Source organism: Tachyglossus aculeatus, chromosome 4, assembly GCF_015852505.1.
Source record: "Tachyglossus aculeatus isolate mTacAcu1 chromosome 4, mTacAcu1.pri, whole genome shotgun sequence".
In the NCBI taxonomy this organism is placed as follows: domain Eukaryota; kingdom Metazoa; phylum Chordata; class Mammalia; order Monotremata; family Tachyglossidae; genus Tachyglossus; species Tachyglossus aculeatus.
In genome coordinates this window covers 96,944,807-96,972,372 of record NC_052069.1, presented here as the reverse complement: position 1 = coordinate 96,972,372, position 27,566 = coordinate 96,944,807, and the positions used below count along the sequence as shown (strand labels likewise).

Below are 27,566 nucleotides of genomic sequence, written 5' to 3'. Positions count from 1 at the left end.
TAAAGCAGAGTGGCTTCCAGACTTATAAGTAACCGTGAAATCACACGTCCAGCTTCTCAAGCAATTTCATCAGCAGCACGGAGAGTTTTCCTCCACTTCAAATGGCAATCAAAATTACAAACATGAGGGCTTTGAATGCCGTCAGCCCACCGGTATTGAGGAGATGCTCATTGCAAGAGATGAGAATGACTGATAACAGGATGCCCAAGCAACTACAGTGTGGTGAGCCAAAATGGGGCACCACCAAGCAGAGAAGAACACTCTCAAAGGATGTGTAAAGGCAGCAGACTGCAGGGAGATAACAGCAGTCCAGCTTGGTGTCTGACCATCAGGAGAGAGGAGGCTTGAGCAAAGACTGAAAAGATTGTAAATGGAAAGTACATCAGCATGGAAAAGATAATCTTTTTAGGTACACAAAGTGGAATGGAGGAGTGGTCACGTAATAAAGATGGTATTTGTTAAGTGTTTACTATGTGTCAAGTACTATTCTAAGCACTGGAGTGGATACAAACTAATCAGATTGGACACAGTCCATGCCCTGCATGAGGCTCACCGTCTTAATCCCCATTTTATAGATGAAGTTAACTGAAGCACAAAGAAGTGAAGTGATTTGCCCCAGGTCACACAGCAAAGTGGTGGAGTCAGGATTAGAACCCAAGTCCTTCTGACTCCCAGGCCCATGTTCTATCCACAAAGCCATGCTACTTCCCTGTAGTTATTTGCAGCCACGTGATTAGGAGCTAACTGTGGGCAGGGAATGTGTCTACCAACTCTGTCCTGTTTTACCCACCCAAGCTCTTAGTACAGTGCTCTGAAAACATTAAGTGCTCAATAAATACTATTAGTGATGATGCCCTCACTATAAATAGACTGTGAGCCCGTTCATTCAATCATATTTATTGAGCGCTTCCTGTGTGCAGAGCACTGTACTAAGCGCTTGGGAAGTACAAGTCCCTCAGTTCCCTCCTCTACAGAACGGAGGTTCTGTATATATGTATATATGATTGAACATATTTATTTTACTTGTAATATTTACTTTTCTATTTATTTTATCTTGTTAATATGTTTTGTTTTGTTGTCTGTCTCCCCCTTCTAGACTGTGAGCCCGCTGTTGGGTAGGGACCGTCTCTATATGTTGCAAACTTGTACTTCCCAAGCGCTTAGTACAGTGCTCTGCACACAGTAAGCGCTCAATAAGTACGATTGAATGAATGAATGAATGTCAAAGAACTAGTCAATTCTGCTAATCAGTAAATACACAAAGAAAAGGCACTATATGCATAGCAAGGATGTTTCAATCCAATCACTCAGTTGACTTTAGTGAGTGCCTCTTGTGAGCAGAGTGCTGTACTGAGTGCTTGGGGAAAATGCATTAGAGTCGGTAGACATGATCTCTGCACTGTAAAGGGATTTATGACCTAGAGAAGAAGACAGACACTAAGTAATTATAGATAAGGAGAAAGAAGGAAACTAATTCTAATCCCAGCTCTACCACTTGTCTGCTATGTGATCTCTGGCAAGTCACTTAACTTCTCTGTGCCTCAGTTACCTTACCTATAGAATAATAACAATAAGAAGAAGAAGAAGATTTGTTGAGGGCTTTCTATGTCAGTCAGCCTTATTGATTGAGTTCTTACTGTGTGTGCAGAGCACTGTACTAAGCACATGGGAGAGTACAATATGCCAGTAAACAGTCAAATTCCCAGACAAATTGCATGGTTCCTGCAAAGTACTCAAGTGATAATTGGGGAAGAAGAAATTAGTTGGGGACTGCCTGCTAAAGGAGATGAGATTTCAGAAGGGCTTTGAAGCTAGGGAGAACTTTCTCTTCAAATGCAGTCGAGTAGTTTCCAACAAAGTAATTATATTGACACACCCTCTTCAGAACACCCATCTTGTCATAAAGTCATTCTGGTATGTTTACCCATAGAGTTTTCTTGCTAAAGATTGGGAAGTGGTTTACCATTGCCTTCTTCCACACAGTAAACACTTGAGTCTCTGCAATTGTCTTTGATCAGAGCTTTGATCACTTGATCACTCGCCTTTGATTCTTTCCCATGCCGCTGCTGTCCAGCACAGGTGAATCGACCTTGAAGCTTTGATTTAGACCTTCCCATTATTGGTAGCCCTATATGGAATAGCTCTGAGCTTCATCAGTGTATGCAATCTCTCCTGCCACACTAAGGTGTCAATTCATAGGAGAGTTTTGGTCTGGTGTATATGATGGAAATCCAGATCAGAGGAAGCAGATTAGTAAGGAGTCAGAGGCAGGAGAAACAAGAGCAAGGCACATTGAATTGTATCTTAATAGGAATTAAGAGTGCCAGCTCTGGTGTTGTGGGAGAAAAGAATGGACAGATAAGGAAACATACTAGTTTTCACAGCCAAAAGTTTCAGATTATGGAACACTTCTGCTCTCCATCCTATGTGGGCTGCATTTCTTCACATTTGTATTTATAATCTACATCCTTCTCAGAATCGGTGTGAAGCAGTATGGGCTAGTGGATAGAACACAGGCCTGGGAGTCAGAAGGTCCTGCGATCTAATACCAGTTCCGCCACTTTTCTTCTGTGTGACCTTGGGCAAGTTACTTAACTTCTCTATGCCTGTGCCTCAATTACCTCATCTGTAAAATGGGGATTAAGACTGCGATCCCCAAGTAGGTTATGGACTGTGTCCAACCTGACTACCTTGTATCTATCCCAGTGCCTAATACAGTGCCTGGCCCATAGTAAACACTTAACAAATACCGTAAATATGTGTGTGTGTATTATAAGAATTTTGAGCATATTGAGAATCAAAGACAGCAAGTTTCCAACAACCCAAAGACCCGCAAAAGAGGTTAAAGTAAAAGAAATGAGCTGTAATTATGCTGCTGCCCAAATTGCCCCTACATTGCTTGGATTCTGCCTATTTCTTTGTTAAGGCGGCAAAAGCAGAAGAAAAAGCAGAATATTGCTTCAAGAAGCTAAAATTACCCACAGGCCCTCCTGCCAAAGCGGACGGTTCCAGTTGATATTACCAAAGTGATAGAGGAAATTGTTCGTCTTGAAAAATCTCCAGGGAAACCCACCTAACTCTATGGGAATGTGTGAAACCACAGAAAAAGACTTCACAAGAACTGAGTTTGAAAAAATTATGCTTGAGGAAAGAGAAGACATAGCAACTGTCCAGAGGGGCCAGCAGACTTATCATATCTCACCTTGACTACTTGCATCAGACTCCTCGCAGATCTCCATGCCGCCTGTCGCTCCCCATCCCAGTCCATACACTGCTCTGCTGCCCAGATCATTTTTCTACAAAATCATTCAGCCCATATTTCCCCACTCCTCCAGAACCTCCAGTGGTTGGCCATCCACTTCTGTATGAAACAGAAACTCATTACTGTCAACTTTAAAACCTTACCTCCTCCTATCTTACCTCACTTTGCTTCTCTAATGCCAACCTACTCACTGTATATCGACATTCACTGTATGTCAATCTCATCTATATTGCCACAAATTCCTTACCCGTGTCCTGCCTCTGGCCTAGAACTCTACCCCCTTCCATATCCAACAGACTATCACTCTCCCCACATTCGAAGGCTTCTTAAAATTGCATCACCTCCAAGAGGCCTTACTTACTTAACTCCTCATTTCCCCTACTCCCTTTCCCTTCTACACCACCTAGGCACTTGGCTCTGTACCCTTTAAGCACTTGATAGTCACCCAACCCGCAGCCCCACAGCATTTTTGTATATATCTGCAATTTATTTTAGTGTCTGTCTCCCCGTGCTGGACGCTAAGCTCCATGTGAGCAGGGAACATGTCTACCTGCTGTATTTTAAATTGTATTGTGCAGTGCTCTGCACACAGGAAGTGTTCAATAATACCATTGATTGATTGATTGGCACACTTCCCCACTGTAGCTTTATTTCCATCCTTTTGCAGAAAGAGGATGCTCATGGTGATGAAATAGAAGAGAACATTAAATACTCTTCCAAGAAATAGAGATGCCCAGAGAGGATAGCCAATTTGAAGTGTCAGAGTTCATTCTTCCATTAACTGCCTCCAAAAGACCTTAAAAGTTCAGGCCTAGAAAGCAGCCTAGTCAAACAGCTACCCATTTGTTCTTGTTAGACATTCTAGGTCTTCAAGTCTGTAAAATCTAGATTTGAACCTCCTTGGATTTCATCCACTATTCTAGATATTGTTTTCTTTCATGTTCAGGTTTCCCCAGGAAGAAAATCATAAAAATTTCTGTTATGCAAATGTATAACAAATTAGTCCCATAAGACTAATTATCTATGACTTTGTATTTGATTATTATTAATGTGTAAAAGTATAACGTTTATTTAAATTGGTTAATATAGGAACTCTTAGAGAAGGAAGAACTAATATCTGTGCTCCTTACTCAAAGGAAAAATAGCTTTTGGGCCAAATTTCTGATGACTAAATCTCAAATGGTGGCATTAATTGGGGTGAAGTGTTAGGGCATGAAATGTGGAGCAAATGGTGGGTTAGACTATTAAGGGCAGAGAAAACTGTGTCTTTCTTTGGAATATAGCATATAAGGAAATATCCCTCTTCTGAATTTAGTAGGAAGCAAAACTTCTAGGTGATTTGGTCATCCTCTCATTTCAATGGACTTTAGGATTTGAGCTATGGATGGTCTGTAAACAGTATATAGGTATTTTTGTCAAATGACATAGGCCCCTGTTCTCCCACTTGAAACTACTAGTCACCATACAGAGTTATTTCAGGGAATTAGCCTCTTTCTACCTGCTCTCTTTTTTCCTCTCTATGAACATGTTGATAAAGCAGAGTGGGTGGCAAAATTTCCAGGAGCCCTTCCCCGTGACTGCTACCACACTCAATCAATCAATGCTCTGTATTGAGCCCTTATTGAAGGCAAAGCACTCTACTAAGCATTCAGTAGAGTACAGCAAAACAAGAGTTGGTAGACATGTTCCCTGCCCACAAGGAGCTTAGAGAAGGGGAAACAGATTTAAAGTAAATTACAGATATGATCATAAATTCTGTGGGACTGAGGGTGGGGGGGGTCAATACAAAGTACAAATACAGTTGCAAGGGTGATGCAGAAAAGAGAAGGAGTAGGGGAAATGAGGGGTTAGTTGGGGAAGGCCTCTTGGAGGAGAAGTGATTTTAATAAGGCTTTGAAGGTGGGGACAGCAATGGTCTGTCAGATATGAAGGGGGAGAGAGTTCCAGGCCAGAAGCAGGAAAGGGGTGAGGGCTCAGCGGCAAGAAAGGCAGATCCAAGTACAGTGAGTATGTTGGCATTAAAGAAGTAATGTGAGCATGCTGGATCGTAGTAGGAAATAGGTGAGGTAAGATAGGAGGGGGCAATCTGATTGAATGCTTCAAAGCCATTGATAAACAGTTTATTTTTGATGTGGAAGTGGATGGGCAACCACTGGAGGTTTTTGACGTTTGGGGAAACATTGACTGAACATTTTTTTAAAAAAAATGATCCCATTCCAAAGCAGCAGTAGCTATCTCGCTCAGCTCCCTAGGGCGCACTGCTCAGCATCCTTGTACTGCCTCTCTCATGCCTCTCTCCAAACCCCTCAAGTTCATGTAGCCATCTTTTCATGGGACAGAATCAGACAAAATATGATTTCCCCTAAAATTTTAATTCAGTGCTATTTAGGGGAGATCTGCTATTCTCCTTTACTCAAAAGCCATAATTCATGAACTTAATTCCACTTGAATATAAACCCAAAAAGTTAATATTAATAGTGTTATCTGTTAAGCATTTACTATGTGCCTAGCACTGTACTAAACAGAGATGCAAGATAATCATGATGGACTCATACGGACCTTACAGTCTAGACTGGAGAGAGAATAGGTATTGAATCCCCATTTTATATCTCAGGAAACTGAGGCCCATGGAAGCTAAGTGACTTGTCTAAGGACATACAGCAAGCAAATGGCAGAACCAGGATTAGAACGCAGACTCGTGTTCTTTCCAACAGGCTAAGTTCAAAAGTTTGCTGCCAGTGCAAAACTGCCCTCTGTATTTCGGCATTGATAGTTCCAAAAATTAGTGGTTAAAGTAAAGCTTTTTTTAACAGGTAATTCTGTTTGATTTTTTAACAGAAGCTCAAAAGAAACAAATGGAAGATAATGCAGAGTTGATCCAGGAAGAATGTGTGTCAGAGAATGCAGATAACTCCACAGAAGAGCCTGCCGAAGGAGGGGCAGATGCAGATGGAGAAGAAATGACTGATGGCATAGAAGAGGATTTTGATGAAGATGGAAGTAATGAGCTGGTATGAAATTAGACATGAGTATCCGAAGATTTACTTTACACAGGGAGCTGTGTGTTGAAATCCTTTCTTCAAAAGTCAGGGTTCATCTTTCATAAATATTCTTTATTGTTAAGCAATGAATGGTCACTAATGTACATGCCTTAGAATAATGAGCTCTTGCCCATGAAGTTCGTGGAGGCTAATAGAAATCTCAGAGATTGATGCCAATTGGAGAGAGTGTGTGGATAAAGAAATCCATGAAAATCTGGAAACTTTGTTTTTGGCTTTAGCTTTACCCTTCACAGCAGTTGATAATATTTATAGCAGTTGACAGTATTAACTAATTTGAATTTCATACCTTTCCCTTCTCCTGTCCAATTTTAAAGGGCCCTAGTTCAGACAGTCCAAAGAGTTAAGAAGGACACACAATAATCCACATCTAGTCAACTATTGAATCTTTGAGTTTGAATAGAATCAAAGAACCAGAGATAGAATAGACCCATGCTGAATATAGAGGAAGAAGGATGAGTATAGAAATTGAAGAGAAATGTGTACCTCTTACCTGAAAGCATTTCTGTTTCAGATTAATGGTCCATTTGTTCATTCATTCATTCATTCATTCACTTAATAATATATATTGAGCACTTAAAGCACTGTACTAAGTGGTTGGGAGAGCACAAATGAACCCAGTGTTCTGCCTCTGACAGTGGCAACAGATTTACTGAGGTTTAGAACAATGAATGTTTTTGATATGCATTCTGGCTAGAACACTGTTAGGAAATTATGGTGTCTGTTCTACAACATGAGCCTGATTAGATGAAGCCTGCTTCAGTGTAGGAAGAAATGGCTTGTAAACATGCAGATAATATCAAAACCAGAGAGCGCTACAGCACAAGCTTTTCCTAGTGAATCAGTGAATCAATCAGTGGAATCTATTGAGAGCTTACTGTGTGTAGACAGTTGGTAGATACATTCTCTGCCCACAGTGAGTTTAGTGAAGAGTTTTACAAGAACTTAGTCCCTCTATTAATAAAGAACTTAGTGTGGTTGTGATGGCTGTGGTTATTTTATCCAGCCTGTGTTTGTAGGCTGTGGGTACCAACATTTCATTTGGAGTGGGGGAATGGAAAGAGAGCAGGGATTTTAGAGGGGTAAGGACTTAGAAGGGGACAGATTCTTAAAAGCTAACAGGCTAGAAAACCACCCTGAGAACTGGAATCATCCAGGTGAAGTGTCCAGCTCAAGAGGCTTTGGGGACGAATGCCCCTGGGGAGTTGATACCATGATGGAGAAGTCCCATGTTCCATTACTCATTTCTCCCTCTGGATTCCTAATTTTCATTCTGGTATTTTGACTTTTAAGCTCACAGTAATGGGAATGCTACCCTTGCTCTTAAGAGAGGGGTAGTGTTACAAACATCCCAAGTTTGGGTTGTCCTTACCCTTCACTGTCTTCCCTTATCCTGCCACCCTCCTTTTGTCCTTTTAACAATCTTTAGAGACCTATAGGAAGCTCTACAAATGGTTTTCATGGAAGGGAAAGCCATCATGATGGGCTAAAATGAGTCTTAGAATTTTCAGAGAATTTTCTTTATCTCCTCTATTCCTGACCAATCTCCTTCCCCTCCTCCCCCTTTGCAACGAAAGATAAGCCCCTTGCAGTTTGCATGATTTTGACTCAACTTACCCCATCTTCCAAAAATATGGGGTTTCTTTTCTGCTGTCACTGCTCCTCCTAGAGGGTTGATTCTGCTTTTATATTTGTCACTGATTGCATTGTGTTTGTATAGCCTTTCCTGTTCCTTACTTCTTAATTCCTTTGCACTTTCAAAGAGTGCTTCACTCTCCCTAAGGCCACCCAAGTCAGGAACTTAGGGAAGGTACCCATTGGTCTTTGGGAGTGGCAGATTAGGGGCTTAAAATTGGCACTTTCCCTTGAAATGACGAACAGATGATCACAATATTCTACACATGTCTATCTAGCTAGCTGTCATATTTGGAGATGGCATTAAGAAAGTGAAAGTATGATTAAAAAGACTTCCTGGACAAGCACCATTGCATGTATGTAAATACAGCTCTTTGCTTCACTTCTTGTATACCAAGAACAGGGCTTTTTGCTATTTTCTCATGTGCCTCTGTGTCTCTTGATCTTACCAAAACTTCTGCTTGAGAAGCAGTTCCTGTCCTGATGTTCCCGGCCCTTCCAGATGCTCACATCAACATTCAGCCTCCCTCACATGCATAGATAAGAATCCTAAATCATTTGACAGCAATAGACCTACACACTGGAAGATCCTTAGGCTGCTCTAAGATCTCAAAGTCAACAGAGTCAGATTTCTGGGAATTTTGCCTTATAATTTCACCATCGTGTTTGGAGTAAAGCAAGGTTTTGTGATAGACCCAGTAATACCCAACCTGTTTTAAGCCAATGATGATGGCATTTATTAAGCACTTACTACGTGCAAAGCACTGTTCTAAGTGCTGGGGAGGTTACAAGGTGATCAGATTGTCCCACAGGGGGCTCGCAGTCTTAATCTCCATTTTACAGATGAGGTAACTGAAGCACAGAGAAGTTAAATGACTTGCCCAATGTCACATGGCTGACAATTGGCAGAGCTGGTATTTGAACCCCTAACCTCTGACTCCAAATCCCGTACTCTTTCCACTGAGCCTCACTGCTTCTCTATGCTTGACAATGTGACCAGGCATTTCAAACCTGATGTCATGCTATCAATTAGCTCTTCAGCACTGAGGTAGTGCTCATTACAATGGGAAGCAGTGGGGACTAGAGGAAAGAGCACAGGCCTGTGAGTCAGAGGACTTGTGTTCTAATCCCAGCTCCGTCACTTGTCTTCTGTGGACCTTGGCCAAGTCACTTAACTTCTCCTTGCTTCAGTTTCCTTGTTTGTAAAATGGCGATTAAGACTGTGAGCCCCATGTTGGACATGGACTGTGTCCAACCTGATTACTTTATAACTACCCAAGCACTTAGTAGAGTGCCTGGCAATCACTGAAGGTGTGGCATGACATGAACTGAACATTTTCTTAGAAAAATGATCCAGGCAACAGAGTGAAGTATGGACTGGAAAGAGAAGACATAGGAGGCTGGGAAGTCAGCAAGAGGGCTGATGAAGTATTCATTCATTCAATTTGATCATATTTATTGAGTGCTTACTTTGTCCAGAGCACTGTACTTAGCACTTGGGAAAGTACAATACAGAAATAAAGAAAGACAGTCCCTGCCCATACCCCAGTTCACAGTCTGGGGCGGTGCGGGGAGAGGAGCAGAGGTGGGGACTGACATCAATGCAAGTAAACAGACATCAATATAAATAAATAAAATTACACAGCACCTAAGTGCTGTGGGGAGGAGATGATGGGAAAAGCAAAGGGATCGAGTCAGGGTGATGCAGGAGGGAGTGGGAGAGGAGGAAAAGTGAGGCTTAGTTTGGGAAGGCCTCCTGGAGGAGATGTGCCGTCAGTAAGGCTTTGAAGTGGGGGGGAAGAGTAGTTTGTCTGGAAGATTTGAGGAGGGGGAGGGCATTCCAGGCCAGAGGTAGGATTTGGGCCAGGTGTCAGCGGTAAAACAGGCAAGATTGAGGCACAGTGAGAAGGTTAGCACCAGAGGAGTGAAGTATGTGGTTGGGCTGTAGAAAGGTGCAAGGGGCAAGGTGATGGAGAGCTTTAAAGCCAGTGGTGAGGAGTTTTTGTTTGATATGGAGGTGGCTAGGCAACCACTGGAGATTTTTGAGAAGGGGGGTGACATGTCCAGAATGTTTCTGTTGGATGATAATCCATGCTGTGGGGCAGTGGAGTGAGGGATGGACTGGAGTGGGGAGAGCCAGGAGGTTGGGAGGTCAGAAAGGGGCTGATGCAGTAATCTAGGCAGGATAGGATGGCTGATTGTACTAATGTGGTAGTGGCTTGGATGGAGAGGAAAGGGTAGATTTTAGTGACATTGTGAAAGTAGAACCAACAAGATTTGGTGACAGATTGAATATGTGGGTTGATTGAGAGAGATGAGTTTAGGATAATGCCAAGGATATGGACTTATGAGCCAGAGAAAATGCTGGTAATGTCTACAGGGATGGGAAAGTCATGATAAGCACAGGGTTTGGGTGGGAAGATGAGGAGTTCTGCTTTGGATATGTTAGATCTCAGGTGTCGGTAGGACATTCAGGTAGAGGTGTCCTGAAGGCAGAAGGAAATGTGTGACTGCCGAAAAGGAGAGAGGTCAGGACCGGAGAGGTAAATTTGGGAATCACCTGCATAAGGGTAGTAGGTAAAGCCATGAGAGTGAATGAGTTCTCCAAGGAGTGGGTGTAGATGGAGAATAGAAGGGGACCCAGAACTGATCCTTGAGGGACCCCTATTGTCAGAGGGTGGAAGTCTAAGCCCCCCTTTTCCTCAGCTCTCCCCCGACCCGTGACACCCTCACTCACTCCCTTTGCTCTAGCCCCTACCCCACAGCACTTGTGTATATATGTACATATCTATAATTCTATTCATTTATATTAATGCCCGTTTACTTGTTTTAATGTGCATATATCTATAATTCTATTTATATTAATGCCTGTTTACTTGTTTTGATGTCTGTCTCCCCCGTTCGAGACTGTAAGCCAGGTGTGGGCAGGAATTGTCTCTCTTTATAGCTGAATTGTACTTTCCAAGTGCTTAGTATAGTGCTCTGCACAGAGTAAGCGCTCAATAAATATGAATGAATGAATGAATGAAAAGGCAGAGGAGGAGCTCACAAAAGAGAATGAGAGGGAATAGCCAGTTAGGAGTTGAGCCAGGAGAGGACAGTGTCAGTGAAGCCAAGTTAGATAATGTTTCCAGGAGAAGAGGGTGGTACATAGTGTCAAAGGTAGCTGAAAGGTCAAGAAGGATTAAAATGGAGTAGAAGTCGTTGAATTTGGCAATAAAGAAATCACTTGGTGACCTTTGAGAGAGCAGTTTTCAAACTTTTCAAACAATAATAATAATAATAATATTTGTTAAATGCTTACTATGTGGGAAGCACTGTTCTAAGTGCTGGGGGAGATACAATATGATCAGGTTGTCCCTTGTGGGGCTCATAGTCTAAAGTAGAGAAGCAGTGTGATTTAGTGGAAAGAGCCCAGGCTTGGGAGTCAGAGGTCATGGGTTCTAATCCTGTTTCTGCCACTTGTCTGCTGTGTGACCTTGGGCAAGTTACTTAACTTCTCTGTGCCTCAGTTCCCACATCTGTAAAATGGGGATGAAGACTGTAAGCCCCACGTGGGACAAACTGATTACCTTGTATCTAACCCATTGCTTAGAACAGTGCTTGGCACAGAGAAAATGCTTAACAAATACCAACATTATTATTATTATTATCATTATTATTATTATTATTAATCCTCATTTTACAGATGAGGTAACTGAGGCACAGAGAAGTTAAGTGATTTGCCCAAAGTCACACAGCTATGTGGCAGAGCTGTGATTAGAACCCATGACCTCTGTCTCCCAAGCCCGTGCTCTTTCCACTGAGCCACGTTGCTTCTAGTGAATTGATTTCTGTTTCATGATTGCCTCATGTAAAGGTGAGGATGATTATTCAAGCTGAAGAAGGGGAGCATTGCCCCAAAAACATGCTTCTGTGCTATTCTCCAGGAATTGTGTGTGATTCCCCTCCTATTCTAGCAATGTTGTTTCCCACACCTCTTCTAAACCTTATAGCCTTACTTGTCACGAAGTGGCGAATGGCATCATCAGCATTCTCCATTCAACTGCAACTGGAACTTGAAGTCAGACCTCAGTGAGATGTGGAATAATTTAGTTCCCCTAAGTCTTGCAGTTCCTTGGAGAGGACCTGTTTCAAGTTAACTGGGGAATGCAGACAGCAATTGAGTGTGTGTTTTTTTATTTTGCCGCCCTGTCATTAGTCACAGAGTGCTACAAGCATCTTAATTTTTGATCAGCAAAGCACCAGATGAAATCCCATTTTCTATTACTTCTTTGAATGAAAAAGATGCTAATCAATTACCAAGGAAACATAAAATCTAAGAGTAATGATTAATCATTTCAAGCACCTTAATATCATAAAAATCAGATGAAATGTGTTAACAATGTGCTGAATTACAGAGCTGAAAGAAAGACTGTTATGGCAATGTTTAATAAAAGTTCTCTGAAAAACTGCTGTGCACATGAAGCTAAGTAATATGCATATTTTTGTGAGGAATATTTTCCATTAACCCTTCAACCCCTCATACTAAATTAATCCTTTAAGAATGGTCCAGGATCCATATAGTTATAGCTCCACTTGTGAGGTTTATAGGAGTCATTTTAAGCAAAACTATATCCAGTTTATGAAAAAAATGTATTTGCCAAAAAAATTCATTCAAAAATGGCATGTTAACTGGAAAGTCCATTTAGAATCCTGAAATCTAGCCCCACCCGCTTCATTCACCTGCTTCGGTTTTTCTAGCATTGTCTTGACTTTTACTTTGGTAAGTTGCCTATACTCATTCTATCCTATTTTCTTGAGACTTTTCATGTTTTTGCTGTCTTTAGATGGAGAACCATGTGTCAGACATAGAGGACACCAGTAACTGAAATACTCAGAACTCAGGTTAGTCTTCTGCATTCATTTTATTAAAGGAAAGGTATCACTAAGCTTTTACTAAGGGAAAAATTAACTGGGCTCAAATTGTTTCTTAATCAAAATCTACCCAATTTTCATTTAGAGCACAAATAGAAATGTGGGCATTTTGAGTCTAATTCTCTCATCATTTTAAGGGTGTGCAAGTTTGGGTATGTGGGATTGCATGGGTAAAGTTGTTGCAACCATATCTTCATTTGAATGTACAGTTCCTTCACCCACACAGATCCACAAGGTTACTGGCTCTTCAGAATAGGAAGGTTTGAACTCATTTTCTTTTTTCCTGTCAGAGTACACGTTCATTTGGTTTCAGAATCGAATAGTGTATTTAAGTTGGTTATATGTGGGTTAATTTCCTCCTAAACCCATTCCTACACCTGTCCTGTATCTTTTGACAATGCCACCACCCTCTGTGTCCCAGAAACTAGTAACCTTGATGCCATCCTCAACACTTCATTATCATTCATCTCAAACAACCAGTCCACTGTGAAATCTCACCAGCTTTTAGGGCATGATATTTCCTGGATCTGCCTCTTCTTCTCGGCCCAAACTGTTACCGGCCCGCAACAAACTCTAATCTTACAATGGATAGATTATTGCATTTGCCTCCTTGCTGCTCTCTCAGGCTTCAGACTCTCCCTTCTCCAATCTATACTACATCTTGCTGCATGGATCATCTTTCTGAAGCATCGCTCGGCACATGTATCCCCTCTTCTCAAAACCCCTCACTGTGTGTCCCATTATATCTAACAGATACCTCTCACAGTCGATTTCAAAGCTCCCCACCACCTGCCCCCCCATGTTACATATCTGCTCTTTTCTCTGCCTATTCCCCGACTCATTGTCTTCGTTCTCCCACACCATCCTTCTAACTGTTCCTTGCTCTCGTTGCTCTAGCTTCCATCCCCTTGCTCATGTCATTCCCCTGGCTTGTAATGCCCTCCGTTTTCACATTCAAAGCTGCCCTAAAATCCCATCTCTTCCAACAAGCTTTCCCCAATTAATTTTCCAGTGCCCTGAGCCGTATCATCACTTCAGCCAGTCTAACACTTATTAACTTGATTTACACCCTACTTGGCCTCTCTAGTTGTAAATATTTTGATTTTTGTCTCCCCAGTTAGAGTGTAAACTCTTTGGGGCTGGGAATGTGTCATTTCTTTATTCAGTACTTCCCAAGCACCTAAGACAGTGCACTGAACCAAGTAGGCACTCAATCAATACTGTTACTATTACTACTACTACTGCTACTACTAACAATCATAATAATAATTGTAGTGTTTGTTAAATGCTTACTCTGTGCCAGGCACTGAACTAAGGCCTGTGGTGGATACAAGCAAATGGGGTTGGACAGAGTCCCTGTCACACATGGGGACTCTTAGTCCCCATTTTACAGATGAGGTAACTGAGGCACAAAGAAGTGAACTGACTTCCCCCAGGTCACACAGAAGACAAGTGGTGGAGCCAGGATTAGAACCCAGGTCCTCTGACACCCAGACCTGTGCTCTATCCACTGGGCCATTCTGCTTCTCACACTAGTTGTAATAGTAACATTTGTTGAGTAGTAGCACTATTACTACTTAATTATCCAGATAATTCAAGCTCCAAAAGCACTTGCATCCAAAATATCCAAATAATGGAGGATGAATTGTGTTTTGGGATCCTAAATAATGAAATAGTGTGGACTCAGGCATCTACCTAGTTACACTGCATCATGGAAATATGCTGGAACAGCCCTGATGTGTCCTGGAACAAAGACAGGTTATGTGCAACATATAGTATTCTCTTACTCAATCTTTCTTGACAGCCAGGTCCCCTGTTTATGCAGCATTAAGACTTGTTTTGAACACTTGTTTTGCTTAGAAGCAGTGTGGCTCAGTGGAAAGAGCACAGGCTTGGAAGTCAGACATCATGGGTTCTAATCCCGGCTCTACCACTAGTCAGCTGTGTGACTTTGGGTAAGTCACTTAACTTCTCTTTGCCTCAGTTACCTCATCTGAAAAGTGGGGATTAAGACTGTGAGCCCCATGTGGGACAACCTGATCACCTTGTATCCCCCCCAGCACTTAGAACAGTGCTTCACACATAGTAAGCGCTTAACAAATGCCATCATTATTATTTACACCAGGTGAGGGCATTTCCAATATGTACGAGTTTTCCTGTAGGGAAAGAGTAGCCCATAGTTGTTGGACCATAGACAATGAATAAAATCCTATTATGCTCAAATATATCATGTAACTCATTTATTCAGGTAAAATGTTATCTCAAATGCTTCATATTCTAATCACACAAGCCAGACTTCCTAGATGACATTGGCTGTAAAAATTATAAGATTTAGTAGCCTCGAGGACCTGACAAATCTCCTCCGTGTGGATTGCATTCAATTACTTTTTTTAGAGATTGTTGTGCTTAGTGGTCTAAGTATTTTATCTGATAAATTGCTATCAAAATGTATTTTGCTGGATTTGGGGGGTGGGGGTGGGGGGGTTAATACCACAAAATTTCATATGGTCAATTTCCCCAGTGTACTGAATACATCAGACCTGATTGAACTTTTCCTCTCTAAAGTGGAAATATTGGTTACAATGAACTTTAAAAACTCTTCAGGCCAGAGGTAAATGAATAGATAATAGGCTGGATTCACTTGATGAACATTAGTGCAAAAAGTTTGCACTTGAGCAAACTAAGAATACCATTAGCAGCAGAGTGTCTGACAGTTACTATTGTGTTTTACCTGCTGTGGCTTTACTGAATTTAATAATCTGTAACAAAAGAAATGGAAAAAGTCATAAAAATATTTAAGTGAGGAATTGGAAAAAATGCATGTCCCTTTTTAAACTTTACGCATAAAAATCACAGGAGACTAGATCACAGTGGTAAAGAAATTAATTAGCCAAAAGACTTGACCTTTTACTACCTCCAGGAAGGGGAAGGTTTAATTCATGAAATTAAGCGAGATTGTAGTTGGCCACTTAAAGCCTTCAGTGGGATCTATCATTTCACAAAGGTTGGTGAATCAATTCATCTGCACTCCCGCGCACTGAGGCATGCTGTGATGATTTAGGGTACGAATTAAACCTTCTCCTTCCTGCCTTAAATCTATGTGGGCCAAGTCTAGCTCCAAAGCCCACCATCATGCTGTAGGGAGGAAGCTGGGCAGTCAGGTAAACAGCTGTAGATCCGTGAACTTTTAGTACCATACCTGGGATTAGATCCCGGAATCCAGACCTGAGCACAACTGCATAATTGAAAGGTAGCATTCAAGACTTTTCCCACTGTGGACAGGGAACATGTCTACCACCCCTGTTGCCTTGCATTCTTTCAAGCGCTTAGTACAGTGCTCTGCTCAGTAAATATAACTGATCGATTGATTGATTCCCGTCCCAGTCCATGTCTTCCCCACTTCACTGCCACCCAAGGAGCCTGGTGGGCCTGCCCAGTTCAGGAAGCACATTGAGGTCGGGGGACTACAGAGGTCCCATGCCCCCCTGGGAGATGGCACCTGACAATCAGGTAACCTCCAGGTTGGTTGGGAGGAATTCAGGAAAATTCTATCCCACACCCCATCTTCCAGGGTTGAAACGCAACAGCTTTAAGATGATCCCAAACTGTTTGGAAGAAGAGCTGTGTGCATCTGTGCTGCTCAGAAATATGTGGACAGGGGATTTTCTTTAGAAATAGAAACTAATTGTGCTGTGCAGACAGCCATCAAAGCCAAAGTGGGTCTGAAGGCAAAACAGGGGAATCACTCAATCGGTCAATCTATCATTCTGTCAAGGGAAAGAGGAGAAGATGTGAGTAAACCCAAACCATCGAATGTACTGATGTACATTGTTTTTATTTACAAATATATCTTATTCTTTATCTTGTGGACCTTATGAGAATTCTTTAAATTTAGTTTTCAAACCATAGACCAAAAAGTTACATTTGGGGCATGCCCTGTGAGCAAAGTGAAGTGGAGGGAGTTCAGGCCTACTTAAAAATAAAAACAAAAACCAAAAACAAAATAAAAACTTCTGTTGAAGTAAAAAGTGATTTGGCCCTTGGATTACAGCTAGTAGCTCAATTCTCTGGCCACACTGTGATACCATTCTGTCTAAAGTCCAGCTACTCCCGAGTGCAGCTGATTTGGATTTTAGAGCAGTTTAATCCCAGACTGCATTGTGGGAGACCAGGCGAAGACAGCAAAACCACCAAACTACAGGATAAAACGAGTCTCCTAGATACCATTTCTGGTCAGCTTGTGAAGAGAATAAATGACAGTGGAACATCCAAGCAGATGCTGCATGGTGGCCTGAATTTGGGTGAATGAAAGTAGCATAGGAGAAGAAATGCTTTAAATATGCAATGGAGATCTATTTCACACAGTGAAACTTCGATCTGGACTACCTGGAGCAGTGGCCAGATTGGGCTGGCACTCAGCAGACAAGACATCTTGGAAAAAGGTTTTTCAATAGCCTGGAGTTTAAAAAGACAAGAGACAAAAGAAACTTTAGCTATTGCAGCCAGAAACTGAGGGAGAAAATATGTACACAGACAGACAGGAAGGGACTTTTAAATTCTGCATGGATCTTTTCAGACACCTACTCAAACACCAAAAGGATAAATATATATAAAAATATATACGTCTGCCTATATAAGGAAAGCAGCATTGCTTAGTGGATAGAGCACTTTTTGCTTTTTCTTTTCTCTTCTCCTCTAAAGGAAGGAGAGAATTTGAGAGGAGCACTAATTTAAAATGAATGTACTGTCAGACATAAAAGGCTTTTCCAGCGGATGATGAGAAAAGTCACAACATCATTTCTAATTTTGGATCAAATTACCGTTGGGCTCTGCACCACTGCAGAGACCATCCACTCACTGGCTTTCATTTGAAGTCAGAGGTATCTCTGAGTGAGTTGGAATCTGATTTTAAATTTTCAAGTGATGAATTACCACACCTCAAAAATGAATAAAACTATCCACTCACTGGCTTTCATTGCAAGTCAGAGGCATCTCTGAGTGAGTTTGAATCCAATTTTAAATTTGCAAATTACAACACCTCAAAAATGAATAAAAATGAAAATCATTCCCTTGCAATGTCTTTACCAGAACCAGCTCTGACTTCTAATAAACTTTTCCCTTTAGCTTTTAAGAAATGCTGAAAATTTTCTCCCTCTGAAATAGAATGTCGTGTTTTCCGACACCAGGATTTTCAATAAGGAATTTTTTATGACATTATGAGAAAGAAGCATAAAAAATCCAGGACTAAGCAACATGTCCACATTTATTTCTGTAAAGCCAATTGGTCCATTTGCTTAATGCACCATAACCCAGCTGTCAGCTTTTTCCCACTTGTGCACAAATGCCTTTGGCATTATTCAGCTGATTTCTGAATTAGAATCACTTTATTTCATTTTTAGGAGAAAAGCATTCCAAGTTAGAAAGAGCATACAGTGCTCTGAATTAGAAAACAAGAGTCTTTGGAAAACCTAAGTCTGTTCCTGGAGGACAACATACCAAAAATGCAGAAATAAGTTAAAAAACACTTCTCACCTAGAAATCCCCAAGAGCATTTCAAAGTGGACATGGGCATCTTATACAAGGGGTTCCATGCAAGATTCCATGATGATGAAACAAGAAATTTTTCCAGACACTCAAAAACCATGTCCCAAGATTCAGAGTGGAGTAGTGAATTTGGATAATTGCCCAAAGAATTCAAGTTGAAGTGTGTTGTTAAGGAAAAAGTAGATTGAAATTTCCAAAGTAGATTTTGGAGGCCTGGACTGACTGAAAATGCTAATTCTCCTTCAGTTCTCCACTTCACTTTGCCTGGGTAGACAGAGTCTTGGTTTTCTGTGTTTTACCTGTAGCCCAATCAATATTCAAGGGTCTCTAGACAGCCATCTGGAGTATCCTTTAGGCAAACACGACCACCAGTCATATGTTGGGTGGGTATTAACAGCTCAAATGTTTTGTTTCATGAAAAGTGATATGAAAGAAAAGTTTGAATTTTGTGTGATTGAAATTTAAAGTACATTTAACTTGATTTTGAAGTGCTCTCGCTTCTGTGATGTTCATTTAATCTCTGTTAATTGAGCAACTTGATTACACATTGTTCCTGTGATGTTGGTCTTTGAACACTCCATTTAAAATATGGTTTGGCTCCTGTGAAACACATTTGAAGTGATTATCTGAATTTAAAGATGTTTTTGTCTTTGCTTTTGCGAAAAAAATAATAATGTGAATCTAAACTATATGAAGTTTCCCATCGCAGTGAACATTACTGTTGATAAGTTTTAGTTTACATTTGCAAAGATGCTGAAATTCCAAAGAACATCCCTTTTATATACCTGATTCAAAAAGATGTATCATTAAGAATTTTTAGATATCAAATAGAATTTTTTTTTTCCTTTGAATCTTCCCTTTCGCAAGAATAGCTCTTTAGGGAAATTGTCCCTGTCTGTCTTCTGCTGAGCAGTGACCTGCTGTCATCCATGAAAAATGGCAAATTCAATAGTAATAATGATGATGATGGCAATTGTTAAACACTTACTATGTGTGAAGCACTGTTCTAAGCACTGGGGGAATACAAGGTGATTATCCAAACTTGGCTTCACAGACTCCATCCTCTCCTGGCTTCACAGACTTGGTCCTCTCTTGGTTCTCCTCTTATCTCTCCGGCCGTTCACTCTCAGTCTCTTTTGCAGGCTCCTCCTACCCTCCCATCCCCTTACTGTAGGGGTTCCTCAAAGTTCAGTTTGGTCCCCTTCTGTTCTCGATCTACACTCACTCCCTTGGGGACCTCATTCGCTCCCACGGCTTCAATTATCATCTCTACGCTGATGACACCCAAATCTACATCTCTGCCCCTGCTCTCTCTCTCTCCCTCCCTCCAGGCTCGCATCTCCTCCTGACTTCAGGACATCTCCATCTGGATGTCTGCCTGCCACCTAAAACTCAACATGTTCAAGACTGAACTCCTTGTCTTCCCTCCTAAACCCTGCCCTCTCCCTGACTTTCCCATCACTGTTGACGACACTACCATCCTTCCCGTCTCACAAGCCCGCAACCTTGGTGTCATCCTCAACTCCGCTCTCTCGTTCACCCCTCACATCCAAGCCGTCACCAAAACCTGCTGGTCTCACCTCCGCAACATTGCCAAGATCTGCCCTTTCCTCTCCATCCAAACCGCTACCCTGCTCGTTCAAGCTCTCATCCTATCCCGTCTGGATTACTGTGTCAGCCTCCTCTCCGATCTCCCATCTTCCTGTCTCTCCCCACTTCAATCCATACTTAACGCCGCTGCCTGGATTGTCTTTGTCCAGAAATGCTCTGGGCATGTTACTCCCCTCCTCAAAAATCTCCAGTGGCTACCAATCAACCTATGCATCAGGCAGAAACTCCTCACCCTCAGCTTCAAGGCTCTCCAACACCTCACCCCCTCCTACCTCACCTCCCTTCTCTCCTTCTACAGCCCAGCCCACACCCTCCACTCCTCTGCCACTAATCTCCTCATGGTGCCTCGTTCTCGCCTGTCCCACCATCGACCCCCAGCTCACATCATCCCCCTGGCCTGGAATGCCCTCCCTCCGCACATCCGCCAAGCCAGCTCTCTTCCTCCCTTCAAGGCCCTACTGAGAGCTCACCTCCTCCAGGAGGCCTTCCTGGACTGAGCCCCCTCCTTCCTTTCCCCTTCCTCCCCATCCCGATCCCCCCTACCTTACCTCTTTCCCCTCCCCACAGCACCTGTGTATATGTATATATGTTTGTACATATTTATTACTCTATTTATTTTATTTGTACATGTTTATTCTATTTATTTTATTTTGTTAATTTGTTTTGTTTTCTGTCTCCCCCTTCTAGACTATGAGCCCACTGTTGGGTAGGGCCTGTCTCTATATGTTGCCAACTTGTATTTCCCAAGCGCTTAGTACAGTGCTCTGCACACAGTAAGCACTCAATAAATACAATTGAATGAATGAATGAATTAGGTTGTCCCACATGGGGCTCACAGTCTTAATCCCCATTTTACAGATGAGGTAACTGAGGCACAGAGAAGTTAAGTGACTTGCCCGAAGTCACACAGCAGACAAATGGCAGAGTCAGGATTAGAAGCCTGTTCTCTTTCCACTGAGCCACGCTGCTTCTCTGAGCACTGAGTTCCAAGGTTTTTTTGTAATATTGAAATTGCTTCTCAGGAATTTTTCAGCACAGATTTTCCCAGGGTAGTGGTACCAACAAACATTCCTGAAAAGCAATTTTAACTGTACAGAACCCACCAAAATTTGTGTCACAACTCCACCACTGCCTGAGATAGACAGAGTAAATATCACCCCACTCCTCAATGAACCTTCAGGACTTCCCTCCAAGTGACTCAATTTCCCCTACAATACAAATCCAAAAATTCTAATTGGAGTTTTCCACTCCCAAAACACCCGCAGTTAATGATCTGATTATACTGAAAAGGCTCAGTGATTTTAAATACAAAAGTTGTTTAAACAGGTTGTCTACAAAGCTAACCCCATTATAAGAGACAGATTTCATTTATCACATTCAGACATTTCTAAGACTCAGAGAAGAGAAATGATTAACGTGGAAGTAGAAATCCAGTTACTTTGCCCAAATTAATTGAGTCTGTGGGTACATAGTCCAGGATTTGCAAGAGTAGTGTTTTATTTGGCACAAAGTATTAGTCTCCTACTCTGTTTTCTTGTCTACATGGTGTTCAGAGAGATGAAGCAAGAAAGTAATCAGACCATTTTTCAAAGGAAACTCATCTTCAGATTAAACAGTACATTGATGCACAACCATCACATACCTGTGAGTGACCTCTTAGTGCCTCAACTTCGGGACCAAGAGCCAGGCTTTAGGCAAAAGTCCTACCTTCTTGCAAGCCTGTCTCTAAAATTCACTCTTTGGCCCAGGGATTTTGGAAGAAGATTTTTTAGGATGGTCTCAGCAGTGAACAAGCAGAAATTTGGGGGAGCTCTGAAAACATGGAAAACTCATAGTTCTTCCATAGCATCCTGTGAACTACCTAAACCAGAGGTCCTGGCCAAGTATATTTGCTTAAAAAGACAAGCAATTCTAAAAGAATAAGAAATACCTTTCTTATCCCAGTAAATGAGACTTTGAAACCAGCAATGACATGCAGTTTTCCCCTAAACTAGCAAGATACTATCCCATCATGAAGCCCACATTCAATAATTGAGAGCAGGCTGTAGGACATTGTTGGAAGAATGTGATAAGGTCCAATGAAAACCAGATATTTGGGGTGGGATGTTCAGAGATATAGTCTCCCTGCGTAAAAGAACAGTCATCAGACTGAGAAGGGGGAGGAGCTACATGTATTTCTTCCAGCTTCTTAAATTGACCACCGTATGCCACACTCTTGTTAATGTCTCACTAAGAGCCTCTGTAGTGAACACCAGTACCACTTTATCATTATTTCCTGGAGCCAGAGACAGGGTAAAATTAATCCATAAAATGTAATTTCCTTGGACCCATGGAATAGTCAATTCATTCAGTCATATTTATTGAGTGCTTACTGTGTACAGAGCACTGTACTAAGCGCTTGGAAAATACAGCTCAGCACCAGAGACAATCCCTACTCAACAAGGGGCTCACAGTCTAGAAGGGGGAAAACAGACGACAAAACAAACCAAAGTAAAAACAGGCATCAATATCATCAATATAAAAAGAATTTTAGACATAGACACATAATTAATAAAATAAGTAAAATAATAAATATGTGCAAATATACATAAGTGTTGTGGGGTGGGGAAGGGGGTAGAGCAGAGGGAGGGAGTCGGGGAGATGAGGAGGGGAGGAGGAGCAGAGGAAAAGTGGGGCATTAAGGCAGGATCAAACAAGCTACTTGTCAGTTCTAATCACTGCAGTTTGTCATCTCAGCTAATCAGATATCATTGTCACAGGGACCAGAACACTCCAAACCTATTCATAATTAGCAGTCAGAATATATCAAAAAGCAGTTGAAAAAATAGCAAAAAGTGTTAATACACATGTATCACAGATTAACCAACTATAATTGAGCTATATAATTAAATGGTTATGAACACTAAATCATCCAATTAAACTTTTACTCATCCACTTAAAATAAAATTACTTAGCCCTTAGATTATTTCAACTGTAAGGTTAATGATATTTCAATTCAAATATATTGCTAGCTCTTCAAGAGTTTCTGAAATTCTATGTACCAGTTTAAATTCAGAACTCTTGTTGTGTGCTAGTTGAAAGGGGCTAAGACTATTAAGGATGAATGCAGGAGAGAGAAGTATCACTGTTGTTTGACTTTTTGACCCATTGAGTATCTGCAGGCAGTCCCTTTCTTTTCAGATTTAACCAAAGTAATTATCTCCTTTGGAAGACACATTTCATGTTCTCACCTCAAAAACATTAGAGATTCCTCTGCCACTTCATTTATTCTGACTTTTATTAGATCCACTATTGTGCAAATCTCTAAGTTCAAACTCTTGTTTTAACATTAAAAAAGCAGTGCCTCACTAAAGTGCTCAAGTAAAAAAAAATATTTTAGGGATCATATATACACACACAATGCACTATTTAAAACGCCCTGAGAAGCTTTGTTTGTCTCACTCAAAACATCCTATTCCATGGCACAACCAATTTGCTCCGTGATTAATTTCTTTGAAAGACACCTTGGTCGATATTACCTATCTTTTGTAATTGTGTTTGCCTTTCCTTTTGTGTCTGTGGCCAACATCCTTCCAATGGATCTGCATCCTTGGGGCCTCACTTGCCAACTATTTCTTCAGATGTGTGCCCCATCATCAGTTTTTTTCTCCCAGTACTGTAATTGTGTGCTTTTATGTCTTTAGCAATTCTTTTAAACTGAAAGCTTGAATGCCTAAATTAATCAATCAGTCCATCATATATCCTGAACACCTTTTGAGTGCTAAGACTTATTCTAAAACCTTGGGAAATTACAACAGTACCAAGACATTTTCCTTGCTCACGAGGAGCTTATGGTATAATGAGGGAGATGATAAAAATGATTTACAAATAGCTAAAGCAGGAGGAAGTACAAGGACATAGCCTAAAGTAGATTAGGTAAAGTAAAGTAAAGTAAAGTACAATAATACTAGGATGAAATGGCTGAATACATAATCAAATGGCAAATGAATATATAAAAACATGCCTATTTACATGAATGCTGACAGTAGAAATAAAATACATGAGTGCTAAGGATGGGTGCTGGGTTCAATTTAATATTCAGAAATTCTCAGAATCTTTATGTAACATTCCTGAAGGAAGTTTAACCTGAGGCGAAATGGGTTATGAGCAATGCCTACTCAAAAGTCATTTGAACAGAGGTCAATGCCAGTAGGCTCGTTGTGAGCAGGGAATGTGTCTGTTTATTGTTTTATTGTACTCTCCCAAGGTCTTGTACAGTGCTCTGCACACAGTAAGTGCTCAATAAATACGAATGACTGAATGAATGAATGAAAGTGATAGCTCAGACATAGTTCATTTGATCAGGTAAGGAGTTGATGGGTCATTGGACTGACTTTAGGATTGGAAGACAACACTACTGCTACTACTACTACTAATAATAATAATAATACTAATAATAGTGTTAATAATAATGGTATTTGTTAAGTGCTTGCAGTATGCCAGGCACTGTACTATGCCCTGGGTGGATATAAGCAAATAAGGTTGGACACAGTCCCTGTCCTGCATTGGGACTCAGTCTCAACCCCCCTTTTACAGATGAGGTAACTCAGGCACAGAGAAGTGAAGTAACTTGCCCAACACCACACAGCAGACAGGTGGCAAAGCCAGGATTTGAACCCGTACTTTCTAACTCCCAGGCCCATGCTTTATCCACTATGCCATGCTCCTTCCCACAGTGAGGGTCTACCAGTTCCCCCAAATACATTCCAAGAGTGTTCTTTTGTAAAGGTCTCAGCCACAGAGACCTGAAAATAAGCAGCATAGCATAGTGGATAGAGCACAGGTCTGGGAATCAGAAGGCCCGGGGTTCTAATCCCAGCTCTGCCACATGTCTACTGTGTGACCTTAGTCAAGTCACTTTACTTATCTGTGCCTCAGTTACTCCATCTGTAAAATGGGGATTGAGACTGGAAGCCCCACGTGGGACAGGGACTGTGTCCAACCAGATTTGCTTGTATCCACCCCAGCATTTACTACAGTGCTTGGCACATATTAAGCACTTAACAAGTACAACAGTTATTATTGTTATTCCTTTAGACTGCTGTGTCAGCTGCCTTCTGTACCACTTGGAGGGTTTTTTTATGATATTTGTTAAGCTCTTACTATGTGTCAAAAACTGTTCTAGGTGCTGGGGTAAGTGCAAGTTAATTAGGTTGGACACAGTCCTTGTCCTGCATGGGACTCACAATCTAAGGAGGAGGAAGAATAGGCATTTAATCCCCATTTTACAGTTGAGGAACTGGAACACAGAGAAGTTAAGGTCACACAGCAAGCAACTGGCAGAGTCGGGATTAGAAACCCAGGTCCTCTGAACCCTAGGCCTGTGCTCTTTACACCGTCACGCTGCTTGTTTTCAAGTCTCTTCATCTAGCTGAGGCCTTTGCTTCAAAAGCCTCGCCCCATCCCCTGACTGTTGCAGGCAAGGCTGCTGTCTCCCAGCTGCCCAGAGCCACACAGCAATGTCTGACATGGTTCCTTTTTCTTCAGAATTTTTTGATCTGAATTCTGAGATCATTTTCTGAGATCATGGCCATGGGAATATGTTACTTATGGCAAATCAATGTCACCAAAAAATGTAATGACTTAAACCCCAACGCAGAGAGAAAGCACTATATGAACTACTTTCAAACAAGAGTGTCAAAAACATTCCCGGAAAACTGTTTTTGTCCATCAGATGAGTTGTGTCAGAATTATATATATTTAAAAAATAATTCTGCCTTCAAATTGGAGGTTTTTCCTTTGATCTCTGTTAAATAAAAGCAGCCTGCTGGGTGTTGTGCAATTCAGTTTCATCCTTGCTGCACCTGAGTTTGGGGTAGATTTATGTGTTTTTTTCCAATATGCAAATGGGAGGGAATTAAAAACATTAATCATTAGGAGGATCTTTAATGGAAGCCAAGCTGCTATAAAGCAGGAGATAAATTACCTACCATTCAATAGTGAGAATTAGGATACAATTAGTTTTATATTATCCTAAACCAGTCATACTCTGGGGGACTGTCATTTGAAGAAAAAGAGACTCACTGTAGGTGATTTTTACTTTTTCTCATGGGCTTCAGAAACCCAGAAGGAAATAAGTCCTGTCTCAAAGAGAATGGCCAATGGAGGGTGTTTGGGGAATTTGGCATGGTACACTTTTGCAATTGTTTCTAAATGGCAGAATGATAGTATTCATGACTTAGTGTATCTACCCCAGCACTTAGAACAGTGCTTGTAACAAGTACCATAATTATTAACCTGTTTACTTGTTTTGATGTCTGTCTCCCCCCCTTCTAGACTGTGAGCCTGTTAAGGGGAGGGATTGTCTCTATTTGTTGCCAAATTGTACTTTCCGAGGGCTTAGTACAGTGCTCTGCACACAGTAAGTGCTCAATAAATTTGATTGAATAAATTGAATGAATGAATGAATAGTTCCAAATGATTAGTAACTCAGACTTTATAAGACATAATAAAGGTTTTCTAGTGCCCTGAACAAACAAAAGCTTCAAAGCTTTATTACCAGAAAAGGACATTTTAATAAAGAATTTAAAAATTGGTCTCTTTCCTGGGTAAATGTTGCCTTTTATGTGCATATATAACTCAGCAGCCCAGAAGCCCAGAAAGAGGCTAGAGCCAGGATTCTCTCTGGGGGTGACTCTGGATCTCTCAAAAAGTTGGAAATATGTTTTCTTCCTAAAACAAAGTTACTTGGGAACATTAGTACTCTGTGAGGCACACAGGGAAGAATCAGAATCTGTTAAATTAATGAATTAAACTGATAAAATGGGGAACCGATGAGCTGTAAGAAACTCTTTATACACATCTGCCAGTACTTCTGGAGACTTTAATTGGATTGTAAAAACAATAAAATAGGAGAGAGAACCCTGCAAAAGAAACCTCCCCTTCTCCAATTACCCAAGATCCAAACTTACTTCCTGGGCTTATCCTCCATGGCATCACAAAGGCCATGTCATCCTACAGCCATCAGCATTTTTGTATTTACATCCATCCATAGCACAAGTGTACATGTCAACATATATATTCTATTCTTTATTTACTTGTCCACATTAATCTTCTCTTGTATGTTTTCCCCCCTAATTGCAAATAATTTGTTTTGTGCCTGTTTTCCCCACAAATTTGGAAGCTCTTTGAGAGTAGGAATCTTGTCTTTCAACTCCACTATACTCTCCCAACCACTTTGTTTGGTGCTTTGCACATCGTAAGTGCTTAATGAATGCTGTTAGGGATTGACTGAAATCATGTTGCTCCCTGGTTGTAAATGTGTTTTTTTTTTCATAGCTATGACAATTGGAACACAGAAGCTTTGATGAACTAATATTGCCTGTAGATTGAATTAGATCGCATCCAAATTTATTTTTATGATCTCATCTGTACTTTGTAGTAGTAGTAATAGTAGTTATTATAATGTATTTATTGAGCACTCCTGGGTGCAGTGCACTATACTAAGTCCTGGGGCAGTTCAAAACAAGATAATGACACATTCCCTGCCCACACATAGC

At 41.1% G+C, this 27,566-nt stretch overlaps 1 protein-coding gene across 11 annotated transcripts in view; it reads left to right on the top strand.

Moving 5' to 3' along the window:
• Positions 1 to 27,566, top strand: part of RALYL (RALY RNA binding protein like) — a 670,673-nt gene that overhangs the window by 637,785 nt on the left and 5,322 nt on the right. For 10 of the 11 annotated variants that reach the window (XM_038745780.1, XM_038745790.1, XM_038745787.1 and 7 more), the window contains 2 exons: positions 6,101 to 6,273; positions 12,786 to 12,843. In XM_038745780.1, the coding sequence (XP_038601708.1) occupies positions 6,101 to 6,273; positions 12,786 to 12,827 (215 nt within the window). In that variant the 3' untranslated portion in view covers positions 12,828 to 12,843. The remainder of the gene's footprint in view (positions 1 to 6,100; positions 6,274 to 12,785; positions 12,844 to 27,566) is intronic. The other variant, XM_038745782.1, reaches the window with a different exon arrangement.